Genomic DNA, 20,264 nt, shown 5'->3' on the forward strand with positions numbered 1-20,264 from the left:
TAAGTTAATTGACTAAATCAAATCGGCATCATAGACATGCTCCCACTAAGCAGTAATCTCTTAAGAGCAATCACTATCTGTTCATTAGCTACTACAGCAAGGGAGTTCTCGAGATCTAACTGAGCTCAAACTCCCCTCTTGCCTTGCAAATGGGAGGGAGCCCCTGGCGCGAGGATCTTATGAGCTCAGGGCTCTCTCCTGGGACAACATGCCAAACAAGCTTTACTGTATAATCAATCATCAGCTAAATGTGAACTCTTGAAATATGATTATTTTTAAAATATTTATACAATGATGACGTATTATTTTTTGTTCGATAGTTCAATTTCTGTACTTAAATACTGTTATCTCTCCAGAAAACCATAAAGCAAAGTTTTTCACTTTATTTTTAATGAGTTATATTTATATTTGCTTATAAGTTATTATAATTTATGCACAGCATAGAAAAAGACTGGATTATCCCAGTTGATTTAAATGAATGAAATCTCCTCAAATAGAGTTATTTAATTCATCTGGTGAAATTACAGTATATTCATAATGTAGCAAAACTAAATAATTGCAATTTCAGATTTTTCCCAATATTGTGCAGCCCTAGTGTATTTAAATTGATGTACACCCAGAAAACTAACTAACTAACAAACTAACAAAAGTTTTTAACTGTTTCAAGACATTCAGGAAACAGCAAGAGAATGGTTTTTACTGGCACTCAGATTTTTATGATTCCACCAAAATAGGTGCATCTTTTTTTAAGAGTAACATTTTTTTCCCCATACAAAGCTGAGCTTGAGGTTAAAAATACCAGGTCAACAAACACCAAATGGTATTACTCGATTTATGTAACCGAGAATGGAGTGTAATCTCAGTGCTGTTGCAATATCTCACCAGGCACAGATTAAGAGAAGTAATTAGGCTGCTGTCTGCTGAGTTCCGGCTGCTGGCTTATCTGGACTACCGAATACAACTGGGGAAAAAAAAAGAAAACCAAAAAAAAAAAAAGACATATGCTGTGTCCAAAAAACCAAAAGCAGCTGTTTTGCTGCACCGATGCCAGACAGCCAGCATTTATTTTTTTAACAGTAACTTCTACTGTCACCATGAAGTCTTTTTCTCCCCAAAAATGAAAATCTCCTCTACTGTTTTCTTACACTTTTATGAATTTCTTATGTTAAACACAAAACAAGATGCAGCCACTCACATCCATAAAATGAGCTCAAAAATACTATGGAAATCAATGCCTGTTTTATCTAAACATTCTTCAGTAAATCTTTCTTTGTGCTCAAAAGAAAAAAAAAAACTCAAACTAGTTTTAAACAAGTCGAGGATGAGTAAATGAACATGAAAAAAAAAGAGAAAAGTTGCCTTTAATTTACTCACTCTCAGGCCAATATACAGTAATCAACATTTAAAGTGGTTCATCACCTTTAATTAAAGTCACCATAAAACTATTGAACAACACCCATTTTTGTTTTAGGGCAGTTTTGGAAAAAAATAAAAATTATCCACTTCGAATGTTGACTACTTTATAGATCATTTTTTTCAGTAGAACATTAAACAAGAATTTTAACATAATCTGAGGTCCTGCATGAGTCAAACTGGCACGAGTTAAAACATGCAAACAAATACAGAACAAATAAAAATGATACCTGTGACAAAATGAACGCTCTGACAACACTGAGGTTTTATGAATATAAATGTCTGCTCTGTAATGTTTTGTGAATCACCAAGCAACTCGGTTGCAACTAAAAAGTCTCTACCACGAACCCAATATTAATAACCCAAAAAACAACATCTGTTTTCTGATGCAAGAAGAGGGTGGGGCAACCCCTCACTCAAATGTGACCAATCAATAGCAAACTACAACCATTTAACGATTCATAATTACGATTTATAATCGGGAGAGAAAAGGCTATCACAACTACTGTTTCATGTTGACTTCAAAATATCAGTAAATAAAATAATTGTCAGCAGCACGGTGGGTCAGTGGTTTTAACTATCACCTCACAGCAAGTAGACCTCTGCTTCGAGTCCCACCCAAGTCAGTTGGCATTTCTGTGTGGAGTTTGCATGTTCTACCCGTATTGGTGTTGGTTTCCTCCGTGTGCTCCGGCTTCCCTCTCAGTCTAAAGACATGTGGTATAGGTGAATTGGGTAAGTTAAGCTAAGTCGTCTGTAATGTGTGTGAATGCAAAAGTGTATGTGGGTTGTGGCTGGAAGGGTACCCACTACGTAAACCTTATACAGAAAAAGTTCATTCCGCTGATGGCGCCCCTGGACAATTTCCATCTATTAAATCAATAATTTTTTTAATTGAAATGATTGATTAAGTCACAATCCAGAATGTATCATTAGTTTATTAACCAGACTGTTCATAAATTGGAGGTCTAATATTCTATCATCACTGCTTTTATTTTATTATTATTATTTTCTTTTATTTACTTTTCATAAAAAAAATAAATAATAAAAAATTAAAAACCGAATAATTTTATGGCCAAAATTAAATTTAATTAAAATAAAAATGAAATTAAATTGTGAAAGTATAAAATTAATTATATGGACAAGATTGTAAAATTTTTCTTTTTTTGTCCCAGAAGAGAAAAATAATACAGTTTTAATGAATTCAAGCCCGAAATGAATTTCAGCCTACAAGCTTCTGCCAGAACTCATTAGAAAAAATCGCTACCATAGTGTCAAGTGCAGATTGAACATGGATATGACCAACAGAAAAGATCACTTTGAGACAACGACAGGGCTCAAAATGATTCATTGTTAACACATTGTACAGCCATTGTACAGGTAGTTTTATCACTTTCGTTTTTCCTCTCTCTTACACACTCACACACACACTCACACACACACTCACACTCGCACTCGCACACGCACACGCACACGCACACGCACACGCACACGCACACGCACACGCACACGCACACTGAGGTCTTTGCGAATAGAAATTATTTAGACAGTTCAGATGCAAGCTAAACCCTGTGGACAGAGCGTTGGGAATGTCAAGATTTGCATTTAAATTGCTGCTATTGTATGTTGGAGTGTATTCATTACACAAGAAAGCACGTTGACTGCTCGTGATTCTCTTGCAGTAGATGTGCTGCTCTCAAGTTATTACAGCAGCTTCGACACCTCCATAATGAGCCAAATGTTCTGCACGTTCCAAAATGTGTTTGTGAGTGTGTGTGTTTGTTTGTTTGTTGCCAGCAAAAAACACATTTATGTGCCCATTACTACAACCATTTTGTTCCCCTGTCATTTCCTCCTCTGAATTATTTATTTCTTGATTTTTTGGATAAACGCCTATGCCTCTGAATAGAAAGAGCGGGAAATATTAGCATATTTGTAAGAGTCATATTACTCCAAGAGTCTCACAGCACTGAGATAGCACTCATCTGAATAACCATTCACTTATTATAATGAGCAATTACTTGTGGTTTCGGGAGGCAAATGAGGAAAAAACGGCACAAATCTTTCACTTCATTTGACAAAAACGGCATCTGATGAAATTATTTGTACATAAAAATATAAATCTCAATAAAACAAATCACTGTTGCACTTGTTGATATGCCGCAAGTCACAGTGCTTTGTAAAAATGCCCCAAAATGCGCCAGTACACTATACAAAATGCATTCCATTTAATGAATTTGTGTTGGGAGAACATGAAGGAATTAAGTTAACTCAATAATTCTTACAAAATTAGGTGCATTGAGCTTAAAACAATTAAGTTGTTCCCAAAAAACTCAAGAATTTTGTAGTTTCAGCTCATTTTAATAGTTTAAACAAAGAGCGAACAATTTTGTGCATTTGTTGTTATACCGCAAGTCACAGTGCTTCGTAAAAATGCCCCAAAATGCTTCAGTACAGTGTCAAAAATGCAAATTTCCACACAATTAATTTGTGTTGATATAACATGAATGAATCAAGTTAACTTATTAGTTTTTACAATTTTAAGTAAATTGAACATGAAACAATTACATTGTCAAAAGAAACTTAAGAGAAATTAAGTTTAAAAGAATTGTGTTATTTCAGCTCCTTTAAAAAATTACAGTAGTTTTAACAAACAGCAAACGTCATTTTTAAAGTGTACCACATCTAAAGAAACTTACGTGAATTAAGCGATTATTGCATTGGCTTCAAGCTGAACTGCAAAACATACAAATTATAGCATTGTCGAGGTTCAAATGTTTTATAAAACAAACAAACATGTTTAGTTTTCTGTTTACATTTGAAAGTTGGATGTTTGATGCTTAATGGTTTCGCTAATGTTTTACTATATAATTTACTATATAGTATATGCATATCAGTACTTTTAATTAATAAATATTTGGTTTTGATAAATGATAAGATACTTTGAATAGTAAATTTATTTGCGTTTAAACTCGTCAGGTTTGGTTTCAATTAAAAAAGTTTTAATGTTAAAAAAAAAACTAAAATAAGAACGCTGTGCAAACCAAGAACATATAAACAACTCAAAAGCAGGGTATGAGACCACAAGATCAAGAAATAAAGGACAGAATGCATAAACACACTTGTTAGTTTGCGAAGTTCATTATAGTTACATCATTACAGGCACTGGTAGATCTTTATTTTATGTTTTTAACATACAAATTAATGGCACTGTTTTGATTCCCATTTCTTTTTTATTAAAAAGGTTGTTTACGTGTGCTTTCAATGACTCTCGAGTTTTCATAGATATCATACTTGGAAAACAATGATCGACTATAGGGTAAAAATAAATAAATAAATAACCATGGGGTATATCAAGTTATATAATTTTTTTGCATCAGTAAACTACATATGTAAAAAGTGACTACAAAGAGTTAAATTGTTAAGTTATGAGTTTTATTCCCCATAAAAAGTCAGGTCAATAAAATTAGAATAAACGAATCGTTTCATTTTGAATTTACTTTATCCTCAAATTTAATTTATCTTGCCAGGTACAGTTTTGGAAAGTTTTTTTGGGTGCTTAAGTGTTTTTGGGGATTAGCATAATTGCAATCAAATAACCATTAAAGCCATTATGTCTTTTTTTACAATATTTTTAGTTCCTTATTTGGAAATTCTCTGGATCGCAGTTTTCCATAGATGACGACTCCTGTACATTTAACTCCTTCAACAGACATTTAACTGACTATAGGAAACTTTGCAAGTACATATTAGCTCACATTACATTCAGGCCTGGGCATGCTTATGTCATCGATGATGCGCTGTATGCTCACCACAGTGGACATTTCTTTAGGTATATTGTTTAAGCCGTTATTTTGCCGAACAGATCAGCCACTTTTGACGCTCATAAACAATCATAAAGTTCTCGTGCTGCAGGAATTAGGAGGTTTGCTGAGGGTGCAGCTGTCGTGCAGTGAGGGTTTGGGTCTTTAATAAAGTACAACAGTTCATTAAACAGTAAGAATGATTGCTAAATCCATATAAAACAGCCACGCTTTCAGTTTCGGGTTCGGGCGTGTTTTGCACTCACACACAAGCGTACCGCGCCTAAGCCCAAGTGAACCGCGCTCTGGCACACCTCTTCCAACTGGGCCAGGGCCGGGCAAGTAAATCGTGCCTGAGCCTGATTCAGAGCACCCACACTTCTAACAGTCTACTTATAATCAAGTAGAATTATTATTAACTCATAATAAAGTGTGACCCAAAAATTTAAGACAGCAATATTATTTTTTACAGTGTAAATATTGTTTTGATGCTTTATGATTGTACTAAGAAAGTGCAAACGAATTGCATTTTAGCTGATACATTTGAGCAATTAATGTCTTAATGATTTTTTATATTTTAATACGGCATTTCTCTGACTAATTATCATCAATAAAAACAGAGTTAAACTAGACCTTCATTCTGAAGGTGAATGAAGGTTGTAGAGAACTGGCAAAACATGAGGGTGAGTAATTAACTACAGAACTTTGAATTTTGGGTGAACTAACCCTTTAAAGATTTTCAGTCGTCATGCACAATCTTGAACAATAAGAAAGGGATGTTTTCCTCTTTGTGTGCCTATATAAACTGTCCTGAGCACAGAGGTTCCCGGTGGCCTCCGGGGAGGTTTCTGCACGATGACCTTATGGCTGCTCTGCTTCGGCTCTGGTGGCAGGTGCAGGGAGGATCAGCCAAGGAGAGATGAACCATTAGAGATACGGCTGGAGACGAGACGCCCCCTTTGTCTGGCACTGTTCACCAGAGACTATAAATCACCCTGACAACAACAGCTCCGCTGAGATACAGAAACACAGATAAAGAGGAGACCTCGAGTCCGACTGTCTAATCCATGCAAACACGCCACTGGCAACCATTTCTCTGCTAAACGCCGCAATTTTGGCTGTTTTATAATTGCGGGCTTCCAAAACTGCTAGGCAATAAGCTCTAATTAACATATGCGTTTTACACATTCATTATCGAGATTGTTGTCAGCATCTGTTATTATGGGAATGCTAATGATGGATGTGAAATGCGAGACTTTGACATTCGGAGTAAGAGCGGTGACATCATTTCTAATTGCACTAATTCTGGCACGGATGGACACAAATATGTTATGGACTGAAAACAGGAAGTGACCAAGAATGTTGTGTAGGTTGATTGCATACTGTACATGTGTAGTATTCAAAATAACAAAAACTATGTGTTCCTGCAACAGGCAATCCATGTTATAACTGCTGCAGATTCTCATAATGAGGAGAGCTCTGATGCTGACTGGACACGAGAAATATGTTTTACGATAACAATATCTCACTGCTTTCCTCCCTAAAGAAAATGTACTTCATCTGACAATAAAGAAAGAAATTGCTTGTCAAGAAAAACAGCTCTTTAGAATATGTTTTTCTCTGCTGTATGTCAGCTGTCACTTTGCATTTTCTGTGCAAACCTTAATTTTTTTTAAGTTAAATTGTCATAACACATGAAAGGCATTTTCTATCCATTTTAAATCATGTAAATTATGAACAAGAAGCTATAAACCAGACAAACAATTTCATAATAGAAAATTAATTTTGTTTAATTCTCAAATTTCAATAAGGTTTTTTTATTATGAAACTGCTAAATTTGTTTTCGTTTCTTTTTTTCATTTTTTACTTGTATATGTTAAATAGTTTATTTAAAATTGGCAGAAAATAGCTTCCAGTAACAAATTCAAAGTGAAAAGAGAATGTCACAAAACTCCAACACAAACACATGCTAATAAGATTTTTTCATCCATCCATCCATCCATCCATCCATCCATCCATCCATCCATCCAACAAAACAAAACAAAACTGAAAAAACAACAACACCAAGACAAAAGGCAAAAAACAAAACAAACAAACAAACACAAAAAACAAAACATGAAAAAACAAAAAACAGGACCAAAAGAAGACAAGACAAAAAACAAAACAAGACAAAACAAAAAACAAGATAAAAATACCAAAAAACAACAACAAAACAAAGATAAAACAAAACAATAACATGACAACAAAACACGACAAAACAAAACACAACCAAAACAAAACAAACAAAAAAACAAGATCAAAAAACGAAAACAAAACAAAAAACAAGATCAAAACAAGACAAAACAAAACAAGATGAAAAAAAAACAAGATCAAAACAAAGACCAAAAACACACACACACAAAAATGACAAAAACATGATAAAAAAACCAAGATCAAAACAAGACAAAACAAAACAAGATGAAAAAACAAGATCAAAACAAAGACCAAAAAAACACAAAAAAATGACGAAAACATGATAAAAAACCAAGATCAAAACAAGAAAACAAAAACTAGATCAAAACAACACAAAACAAGACGAAAAAACAAGATAAAAAAAAACAAAAACATGACAAAAAAAACATGATCAAAACAAGACAAAACAAAAAAAGCAAGATAAAAAGACAAAAAGAACAAAACAAACATGACAAAACAAAACAAAACAAAATGAGACTAAAACAAAAAACAAGATCAAAACTAGACCGAAACAAAACAAGACCAAAACAAGAAAAAACAAGATTAAAAAAAAGTTGTATTTATAATTTAGTCTAATATTAATAATATTAATATTAAAATAGCATTAATATTCGAAGATACTGTGCATTTTAATTATGCACCGAATAAATGTACACAGCAAAATAACAAAATAATGTTATTCATCAATGTTCCTCTATATCTTTGCAAACCGAATGAATGAAATGCAAACCGAATGAATGAAAAAATTAATAAACGAACGCTCCCTCGGCTGAGCAATACCTCTAATTATGTTCCAGCATCTACAGCATGTGCTTCCCAAGAGCATGAGAATTCAAATCCCTTCAATAGGCAATCACCTCAAAGCTGCTCACAATCATGGACAAAAGCCAGTTGCAGCACAAGCAAACAAACCAAATCAGCCTCCTGATTCTCACCTGACACGGGGGCCGTTACGCAGTGGCTCTCGAATGGTGCGTCCGGGCAATGTGCGCCGGTTAGCAGTAGAATAATCCGGCTCCAGGTCGTATGGCTCTTCATCTTCAGGCCCAAGACTGCGGCGGTCATCCTCCAGGCCATAGGGTTCAGGCTGGAAGCGCTCCGGCTGAGAACGATTGAGATCAACAGTGCTACTTCCCATTGGGACTTGAGGCTGTGCCACGTGGCCGTAGTCATCCTTGCGGATAGGAAGGGTGTAGCTGTTCTCCGGGCGGTATCCACCTGTGGGCATGTAGGGCCGATAGGGCCTGTAATTGACCCCACGAGAGAGACTTCCATAATTGTCAGGCATGTCTCCATATCCATCGTGAAGAGTGTAATGGCGGAACTGAGTGTCTGGGGTGTCGTTGTAGGAGTCACTGTAATTATTGTATGAGCGCGTAAGTGTGGAGGTGGCCTGGGGTGTGATGAAGCGCTCGCCGTTCTTCATGTAGCGACGATCAATAGAGTCAGTGTAGCTTCCCAGTGGAGACGATCCTTCTGGAACAGGAAGGCCATCAGGACCCAATGGCACCTGCCGAACTGTTCGTGTCGTCACCGTCTTGACCATTTTAGTGACCTGGGAGAATAGGCAAAAAAGGGAGAGAATTAGCAGAGGAAAACAGAACTTATTGGTGTATTTTATGAATATCTGGTATAATTTGTTTCCTGTCTAACATGCCTTACGCGGGGCATTATGTGGTATGAACGCCATTCAAAATGCAGCCATTATGTCCGATTGCTTATATCATAGCAGCCAAAACAACCACAGGCATTTATGAGTGAAATGCAGCACACTGACTTAGTGGTCTAATATCAGCAGGGAAGTGGGCGTCACACTGTGAGCTTGCTGAGAAGCAGGGAAATTTGGACTGAAGATTTTACTTTTTTCTCCCTCAAGTCCCTTTAAATGTCTTGCGTTCATCAGTATTGAAACAGCTGGAACTGAAAACATGAGGACATGATTCAACGAAGTTCTTGATTGCATTTGTTACAATGTTTCTGTTCATAAAAAAGCTTGATACAAGTCAGACTCCTCTAGTAGCAATGAACTTCTTTTCCAGTTCTTGTAATATGGCACTGAGGCTATGTTTAGTCGATGAAAGCATTTTAAATGCTAATAATTTAGCGATACAGTGGAACAGGGTAGCTTAAAACACTCTCTTTATTTAATATTTTGCATTAATTTGTATTATGTTTTCATGTGCACACTTTTTTTTAAATTTATTTCTCTTGTTGCAAAATATATATGTACTATTTGAACTATACTTCTACCTGTTTGTATTTGTATTTGTTGTAACTGCCTGTTGTTATTGCAATACATTTTTTCAAATAAAAAATAAATAAGTGAATAAATAAACAGGGCTGCTGTCACTCAAATATGAAAATATGAAAACTATGAGTATGGGTATGAGTTCTTATTTACTTACTATTCATTAATATTCATGTACAAAAAAAATTGTAACCTGTGATTGTTAGCTAAGAGCTTGCATTAAATAAATGCTTTTCATTGATATATATAAAAGTACTGTATACAGTATACTGTGGGAAAATAAGTATTGAACATGTCACCATTTTTCTAGAAAACATATTTCTAAAGTGCTGTTGACCTGAAATTGTCACTGGATGCTGGCAACAACCAAAAAAATTCACATATGCAAAGAAAATAAATCTAATTACTTTACAAATTAGGTTATGCATTATACAGTGAAATGCCATAGGGGAAAAGTTTTTTGCCATCACCAAAAAAGCCTTTTGTATAAAGTAATAAATGTTTCAGTAGTCCAGTGTTTTCTCCTTGGACCATTTCATTGTTACTCCACATAACAAATTTTTCAGATTTTTTAATGTTTTTTTTTTTTTTTTTTTTTTTTTTTTTTAACAAAATCTAGTTCAATTCCATGTCAACAGCTCCTTCAGAAATATTATTCCCAGGAAAAAAGCATGACTTGTTCAATACTTATTTTCCCCACTGTATGGTTAAGTGATATTTTTTAAAACAAAACAAAACAAAACAAGACAAAAACAACTAAACAAAACACCAAACTAAACACAAAACAAAACAAAAAACAACTAAACAAAACACCAAACTAAACACAAAACAAAACAAAAAACAATTAAACAAAACACAAAACAAAACACAAAACTAAACTAAACTTAATCTGTATTCGAAATCGCATAGTTCCACATTACAGTAAATAGTACACTATAAATAGGATTTTGTATTTGTATAAAATCAGTTAATTCATATGTTGGGAGATTTGGGGTCCGTTCTTCGTACCTCGCTTAAATGATCTAAGATGATTTGGCAGATCCTGGATCTTTTAATCTTGATAACTGATCTCTCGCTTATTCGGTTCTTCAAACAAGTTCGCGAATCAGATTAGAATGTCTGGATGAACTGATCTGAGATCGCTGCGTGTGTTGTTAAGGACAGATCTATCGATCCTCGAAATCATGATCAGCAATGCAACGATTGGCTGACGGCACAGCAGCGTAATGACATCATCTGATTAATATTCAATTATCCATGTGAGCAAAATTACATCAAATTAGCAGTAAACGGCTTGTAAAATATGACACGCAGTAACTTCACATTTGTTGTGAGCTGCAGGCTTTACACTTTCATTTGTCAAGACAAGAGTATTCATCATGTATTTCAATGCAAATCAATGTATTTAGTTCTACATTTAGAAAAGATTTTCTTTATTATAGTAGCCGTTTTTTAATTGGTGTAAAGAATAACTGGTTGTTTCCAAAAGCATTTTGATATTAGTAAAGGCGTCTGCAACTTTTGTGAAGCATCAAATCACCGGCATATTAACTGTCAAAACATGTTTATGACTGCATAAATATATTATTGCTTTTAAAAAAAGTCACATATTGTGCATTTCTATTATACACAATTTGTACTAAAGCGATCTAAAAAGTTCATATCAATAAGTTTTCTCTTTGCACCACCAGGTGGCAGTCTTTGTACTTTCATTTCGAGGGTGCAGATTGCATACGTTTTATTAATATGTAAAACTTTATTTATTTTATTAATGACTATAACTTTTATATATATAGTTAAAAACTACTATTTTCCCAATTGTATATAACTTTTACTGTAAGAAAATATCAAAACTCGGTACATACTTTCTGTATTATCTTTGCTTGAACTGAGCCGATCTAATCCTGTTTATATGATTTGAACCTGCTCCCGATCAGGTTTGACCTAGCAGACCTGTTGCCATGACAACAACTCTCGGATCAGCTTTGAAGAACGAAACGATCCTGGATCGTGTCAAATCGTCAATATCCAAATCCAGCTAACTGAGTAATCCACGTACGAAGAACGGACCCCCGGTTACTATTTCAAGTGCAAACATTGTAAAGAATGAGTTACTGCAACTTACAAATAAACCGATTTCAAATAGCAAGCTTAATAGCAGGGTTAACTTGTTTTAATTGAAAGTAACACGAAAAACATGTTGTCAGGACAACTACATTGTGGATAACTTGTATTTAAACTTTTTTAGTGTAACTGAAAAATAAGAATAGATGCTGCACTTTTCCTGCACACAAACAAACTAAAGCTAAATGTTACTAAAGGAAGACTTTTGACAGACCTTACAACAGTAGCCATTACTACATCTGCTAAAGTTCATGACAACAGCAAACCAATCAACAAAACAAATGACACGAAACTACACAAGAAGATCTCCAGTAGTTCTCTGTCCATCACTGATGTCTTTATGACTCGACTTCTCTAAATCTCTATTCCCTTCTGAGTGCTAATCCAATGGCGTACTCTGCAAAATGTCTGCCTGTCAAGAGGATGGAGTGCTGCCGCTCCTGAAGGTTCAGCGCTGATACAGAAACCAATTTGCTGCTCACTGAATTCCGCAGAGCAATTAATTGGCTATTTTGTCCATGGCTGTAAATTCATCTCGGAAATTAATGAGCTTGATAAAAATGAATCGTCATTGGAGATGAACCATGACTGTTTGGATTTGTGCATGAGCCCTTGCAAGCCACATGGCCAGTTGACAGAAGGTACTGTAGCATCACAAGGGAAGCATCTACTGTAGGTCTACATTACATCTTTACAGTACATGTGATTCTATAATTTGAGATACAATTTGATTGAAAACATTTGCAAATTTAATAAATCAACTTGTTACTTCAGCATTTTATACCACTGTCAACTCTGTTAAACACTGTCAACAATGTTACTCTACCATGGCAACATTTTGGAACCTTTTAGCCAAAATTGACACTTTCTAGCAAACATGCTAACAGCACATGGCACTGTTTAAAATACTATTAAACATCTGTGTGTTCAGTGACAAAGTCTTATGTCCTTTTTGATATTGTGGTAACAGTTTTGACCAAATAACTCTTGATGTTAAAAAAGTAGTAATTTTCATGAAAAAAGAGCACACATACAGTACCTTTCATTGCTTCAGATATCAGTGAGGGGAAGTGACATCATTTCCTGTATCTTATCTAGATGTGGGAGATAATTCCACCTATTTAAAGGGAAAGTACCATATTGAAGGCCAGTAGCCAGCCTGGTTCTTTTTTCTCAAAAAATGGACCTTTTTGCAGTTATACGCCTCATTTTCTATTCAATTATAAGGTTTTAATACTGTATTTTAGTGACATTTAAGCACTATTTTTAGCTGGATTAGCTTGTCAGATGGTCATCATAACCACACTTTGATGAACCAAAAATATTTCCTAAAAATGTAGAATAAAAAATTGTGAAACAATATTTATTTTTTTTAAATACAATTATTGCATCATATATCATTAGAAAAAAAGTTTTAAATTAAAAACTGTAGCCTACTATAATTTAATGGGCAAATAGCAAACTGGCAAGTAACAACAATAGACAAAATAGTATTCAAATTGATTTTAATATGGGCTGCTTTTGGTGCTCCACAGCTTTTTATTGGTCATTATTTCTTTTAAAAACAAGATCCAATATTTAGAATAAAAGCTACTTGTATAATGTTTTCTAAAAACAATACAGTAGGAAAAGAAGACTTCTCTTTCATCAGATTGTATGTTTTCTTGCACAGCTGGATGTTGGACTCATGTAAAATAATTGTTCACATCAGCCAAAAATGATTATCTGAAGTCACAACACCCAACAGTGGATTCCACTTGCTCCTTAAAGACTATTTCGGTTATTTTCACAATGTACGATGGCACAGCAGTCAAAATAGGACTAATAGGCTCATGTATGGAAAAAAAAAATCGAGAGGGGTCTGGCTGCAGACTCAGTCATCTCTGGGCGATGCAATCTCAGCTGGCATCATAAAGGCTGCATCCAGATACTGTTGCAAATTCCTTTGTGAGTGAGTGAGAGGTGGGTCTTCTGAAACTTCCAACCCCCCTGGCTATGCCCCTTTGTTGTAACAGAATTGATAAACACTATTTTATGATTGAACAAATTAGGAAATTATTTAGGGCTTTTTAAAACATAACTGGCATAATTTATAAAAACATTCTAAAATAAAAAATATATATTCATACAAACAAATATACTGACTAGTTTAGACATTTAGTCAGTATATTTAGACATGTGTATAAGGCTTATATGGCCTACTGTTACCATTGTGAGATATTGTGATCCCTGACAATTAGTACATTAATAAATTACAAATACAACAGTTTTAAAAAATAACAAAAATTATAAACAAATTAAGAAAATGTATGTAAGGGTTTTAATAATTGGTACATTTTAATAAAAAAAAAAAAAAATATATATATATATATATATATATATATATATATATATATATATAATTCATTTCTAATAACTTATTTTATCTTTGCCATGATGACAGTAAATACTATTTTACTAGATATTTTTCAAGACATTTATTATGTACTGTCATCATGGCAAAGATAAAATAAATCAATTATCAGAAATGAGTTATTAAAACTATTATGTTTATAAATGTGTGGAAAATATTCTCTCTCCATTAAACAGAAATTGCGGGAAAAAAACAGGGGGGCTAATAATACAGGGGGCTTAATAATTCTGACTTCAACTGTAAATATATAATAATATATAACTATATGTATACTGTACTGACTAATTTAGACAGCAGGGAAGCATGATTTTCAGTTGGATACAGTAAAAGGATTTTATGACATACTATTATGGCTTGTCAGATATTGTGATCCATGAAAATCAGTATGTTAATAAATAATAACCACAAATATCATTTAAATAAATAACAGCAATAATGACATCTTTAGAAACCAAATGTACCTGCAATTATAGAATCACTCAGATACTGCAGCTATTACAGCTATTGGGGGAACTGCAATTCATCTTAGCAAACATCATTAGGATCAAAGCAGTGATCACACTGATGCTAATTTAAATGGAGGAGGTCGCCAAACTGCTGTGCTTGGCATTTGCACCCGATTGCAAAATCCAACTGTATTCATGAGGTGAATTACATGTGTAGCTGTAATGATTGTCTGCACTCCTACTGGTTTGTTGCCAGTGTTGCTACTTTGTTGCATCGCCAGTTGTCTGTATTGCTCATGCTGCCTAATATAAAAGAGTTTAGGTTGCTCTGTCGCCACAAATCACTGTCAGTGTGAACACCCCTTAACACCCACACGTGAGGTTATTGGAGAATGTTAAAACACCCCCCAACGGATGGTAGTGAAATGCAGAAATCATGCTTTAACAAATGAGTTTTGGACAATAAGGAAGTGTGTTTGTATTCAACTCTTCTAAATTATATTTGGATAGTTGTGCAGAATCAGGTATTAAAGATAAAACAGCAGTTTTAGCCACGAGTACTCCAGAATCAGAAAAGTATTTTATTTGTTTAATTCCGTTAGATTTAATTGCAGTGTTTTTATTGGCAATACTGTGCCTCAGCAACTTACGCATAATACAATTAATTCAACATTATTTTTAAAAGTTGCTCAAAAATACAAATGTTTTTAATCATATTGTGTATTGATTTTCTCAAATATTTTTGAAGGAAATTAAAAATATTGTGTTTTTTAACGACTTGAAACATACATAATGTAATTATTATATTTTTGGAAATATTTTAGGCTAAAAACGTACTAATAACAAGCAAAGTAAGAATGAGCAAAGTATGAAGATTAAAAAGGACATATATTATTATTTTGAGCCTACATTTTTATCATTAGTTTGAGTATCTGAAAAATATCTGCAAATTAACAGTTTTTCTTTTTTTCATTATTTTTTTATTTATTTACTTTTCTCCCTGTTCATTTATGCTTTTGAATTGCATTATGGGAACTTGATCTTTCTTCTAACAACTTTTAACCTTGAAAAGTTAGACTTTTATTAAAATTTTTAATAGAGTAAAGTTGTTGGATGGTATGGATAGTAGTTACTGTTATATTTTATCCTAGATGGTATGGATGGTATTTACTGTTTTGGTCAAAAAAAAAATCTCACTACGGACAGTGTTTTGGAGAGCTTTAAGTTTTAAGTTACTGTCACGATCACCAGCGATCTAACAACTAGAGATCGCTGGTAAACCCTCACATTTACATGAACTAGAAATCTGCCGGTTTATGGACTAAAGATCCCAGTCATGCAACACACACATTCACCTGCTCCAAGTCACCATTGATTAGACACTCACAGCCGAAGCTGTTTTTGCACTGATTACTGCACTATAAATACAGCACACTAACACACAGTTTTTGCTGAGTCTTGTCTACTGTTTTAGTGACACTACAATGTGTTTTTCTTTGTCTTGTTTTGCCTTGTGACTATCTGCCTGTTATTTTGACTACGACTCTGGATTGCCCTTATACATCTGTTTGCCCCTGTATTGACCACTGCTTACCTGACATCGCCACTAAACCTGCATTTAGATCCACACCTTGTTGTCAGTGTCACACCCCCAGGTTACAGATACTTTGAGTTATTTTTGATCTTTTTCAGAACTTGCAGATTTTTTTTTTTTTTAGAAAAAGAGAAGCTCTGCAAACAACAACCCACTGTATAACCTTCATTTACCTTAAAACACACACAAAAAATAATATAGGGTAATGTTATCTTTAGAGAGCTTCCTGACCCCAGAGCTCTACATGCCGTATATAGAGATTAATGACAGTTTAAAGCAATGTGTTTGCTACAGTACTTTTGTACTTTTTCTCTTTTTTAAAAGTAAAATAACTGTCCATTTAAATAATCCTCATGTCTTTTACTCAATGAGTTCAAAATAAAGAGAATTTTCCATTGCAGAAATGTAAGGTTCTGCCATCTTACTTTCTGTCTGTTCCTGCATTCTGCATACTTTAGCAATTTTTTTAAAGTGAATTAATTAAACCTTAAAGTAACTCAAATATTATTACTTAATTTTGAAAAGTATGGTGCTACTTTACTCTTTACTTAGAAAAATAATATTATTATGTAGGCGAGGCAGTGGCGCAGTAGGTAGTGCTGTTGCCGCACAGCAAGAAGCTTGCTGGGTCGCAGGTCCGAACCTTGGCTCAGTTGACATTTCTGTGTGGAGTTTGCATGTTCTCCCTGCCTTCGCATGGGTTTCCTCCGGGTGCTGCGGTTTCCCCCAAGGTCCAAAGACATGTGGTACAGGTGAATTGGGTAGGCTAAATTGTCCATAGTGTATGAGTGTGTGTGTGTGTGAATGTGTGTGTGGATGTTTCCCAGAGATGGGTTGCGGCTGGAAGGGTTGTACCAGCATCTGCTGCAAAAAAACTTGCTGGATAAGTTGGTGGTTCATTCCGCTGTGGCAACCCCGAATTAATAAAGGGACTAAGCCGACAAGAAAAGGAATGAATGAATATTATTATGTAACTCGCGTTATTCTTGTAATGCTCCCAACACTGATAACAGATGTGGATCACAACATTACTCTCAGAATTTATTCTGTCGGCGCAATAGCCTAGTGGTTAGCGCATCAACATATGGGTCAGTAGCACGTCAGGGTGTCCTGTGTTCAAATACTGGCTTGAGGATGTTTCCCTACCCCTCTCTCTCTCTCCAACTTTGCTTCCTGTCTAAATACTGTCCTATCTAATAAAGGCAAAAAGGACAAAAATAAATCTTAAAAAAAAAAAAAAGATTTACTCAAAAATTACCTTGTTGAATTTAAGAAGCCTTTTTGAAACTGTGTGTGCAACGCAGCTAGTTTAAATATATTCAAAAAGGTTAAAAGACACTGAGGTTTATATTTAGACTGAGTTTAACCACCAAGGCTACTGCTGCCTCTAATGAAAGGTGTCTATCTACAGGCACGACTGTGTTTACTAATGTGGGCCGTTTAAAAAGGTGCATGCAGGCGTCATGGTCAGATTTTACAGTTCTATAAGGGTTTTATGATCTCGCTGGTGTTTAGTTTAACAGAGCGCTGCCACACCAGCCATGAGTTATAGAGTTAGTGAGATGAAGGATGGAGGAGACACATCAAGCAGAAACACTCTTTACTGGTTTGGTCTCAGATGGTGTTGGTGTAGATGGAGGAACAGGAGTGGATGGTTTGGACTCGGTCAGGATCACCGGCTGGAAGGTTCGGCGTGTGATGGTTTTAACCACCTTGGTGACCTATAGTGAAAGCATGTCAGTTCAGGAGGAATGAGTCAGACAGGTACAGACAGCTGTATGAAAATGGAAATGTCAAGTCTTATAACAGTGAAAGGGAATGAGCTAAATAAAAGCTTGTTTAAAAAGTAGGCCTTTTCCCCATGAAGTTTTGTTAATAGTCCAGAAAAGACCAAAACACAAACTGGGCCAGAGAATTAATTTTGTGAATATAAATTATCTGGCTAAACAGGATAACACAAGAATGCCTTTGGGACAAAATATTATTGTTTTTTATTGTCTCGTTTTGTCTCTGACAAAAGAGTAATTTCTGCATTTAATAGAATATTCATCTTGCTGGGCAATTTCCAAGAGAAGGAAATCGACAGAAATGGAAGAAAGAAACACACGAGTCTCCTTCACATATACAGTCTTTACTGCTATATTACTGGCAAGCTACCATTAGGAGATCATGTGTAAACATAACCTTTTCAAAAATACTGGTGAATTTGCTATTTTCTGGTACATTCTAAGAAAGAATATACAAAATGTCTCACAGGGGTGATATCTTTTCAAAATACATGGTAATATATAGACTAATACATAGCACTTATGAACTAATATACTTTAGTTCCCTCTATAGAGGCACCAGTTTGCACCATTTAGAGGTGATAACTGTACAAAGGTTTAAGTACTGGGTTTCTGTATATGTTTGACACTCAGATCTATCACTTCTATCTAGCATGCATACTATCTAAAGTGTATATCTACCACTCGAGTGATCTTTTCTCTAAGATTGAGAAGTCGTAACATTACCAGTAATTAACAGGTACAGTAGCAGGCTACTTTAAGTGTGGATCAAGAACAGGGTTACCTGTAAAAGCATGTACAAGGGCATAAGGCGATGATGCATAAAGGTCAATCTAGATGTTGTGACCATATCTTATGCTCATAGGATTGCCATCTGTCCCTTAAAATACAGATTCACTCAGTATTTGAAAAATAAATACTGTGATCCATGCTGAATTAATACAGAATGGCATTTGTTCTTATATACTGGAATGAAGACTCTTCTTAGCAGCTAGTTACTGCGGTATGGTACATGAAGCTGATTATTAATTATTAGACTTTTTAAAACATCTCTGTACTCTTTTCACTTAGTTTTGACAGATCAAGCATTATAAGTTTTAGAGTACATCATGAGTTAATAACAGACTTAAACGCCATCAAAAGTTAACAGAACTTCAATTTTTAAGCGAACTAACCCTTTCATTTACACACAAACACATCTGAGGCTCCTACATGCAAGCTCACTTACATTTAAACCAATCTGAGGCATTTCTAGTCACCAATCAACTAATTTACTGTAAATTTATATGTCAATACACTTTAAACATTAAAATAATTTCACTATTCCAAAATAACCTTAGCAAAGGCATTTTTTTTCCGCCAATGGACATTCACTGAAAACATGGAAGTGGAATCCATCTATGCTGCATATAATATTCCACAATCTTCTGCAAATTAAACAGCATCTAATTAAATGGCATCTAATAAAATCTATCTATCTATCTATCTATCTATCTATCTATCTATCTATCTATCTATCTATCTATCTATCTATCTATCTATCTATCTATCTATCTATCTATCTATCTATCTATCTATCTATCTATCTATCTATCTATCTATCTATCTATCTATCTATCTAGTTCAGCATAATATGATCATTAGATCTGATGTTGTGGAAAACATGATGTTATGATAAACATGATCATTCTTCATCTATGTTAAGCTGCTTTAGCTTTTACATTGCCTTAGAATCTAAATAAAGAGGAATTGAACTGAACTGAATAAACATGAAGCCACCATCTTTGGTATAAAACATACAGTATGTGTGTGTTAGCAGAACTGCATTTGTGAGACTATAATCCACACGTGTGCACACATGCACCTCACATTTGCTGATGTTATTTCATAGTGTGTTTCATAGGTTTGGTGGTATGTGAGTGGTTTTAATGATGGGAGACAGTGCAGCAGCAGCAGCAATATCTTACTGTACGCTTCTCTTCCTCTCACTATCTATCAGCTGTCAAAACGGAGCCGTTTCTATCTGCACATTGGTTAATGCTTGAATACTGTTTCGGTAGCTGTTTGTTTTTGTGTGCACACTGATATGTTTTGTACACTCTACATAATCCTTTTTCTGTTTACATTCCCCTTGGGAGGGTAAGATGTTTAGCATTTTTTGAAATATAAGAGCGATCATAATACGCTTTTGTTGTGCAATTTGT

General features: G+C 34.6%; 1 protein-coding gene across 51 annotated transcripts in view; it reads right to left on the minus strand.

Moving 5' to 3' along the window:
- arvcfb (ARVCF delta catenin family member b) overlaps positions 1-20,264 on the minus strand; it is a 423,234-nt gene that overhangs the window by 116,010 nt on the left and 286,960 nt on the right. For 30 of the 51 annotated variants that reach the window (XM_073950724.1, XM_073950712.1, XM_073950705.1 and 27 more), the window contains one exon: positions 8,384-9,003. In XM_073950724.1, the coding sequence (XP_073806825.1) occupies positions 8,384-9,003 (620 nt within the window). Of the gene's footprint in view, positions 1-8,383; positions 9,004-17,877; positions 17,995-20,264 lie in introns of all 51 variants that reach the window. The other 21 variants (XM_073950696.1, XM_073950707.1, XM_073950698.1 and 18 more) reach the window with 1 other exon arrangement.

The sequence above is a fragment of the Danio rerio genome, chromosome 5 (genome assembly GCF_049306965.1).
Source record: "Danio rerio strain Tuebingen ecotype United States chromosome 5, GRCz12tu, whole genome shotgun sequence".
In the NCBI taxonomy this organism is placed as follows: domain Eukaryota; kingdom Metazoa; phylum Chordata; class Actinopteri; order Cypriniformes; family Danionidae; genus Danio; species Danio rerio.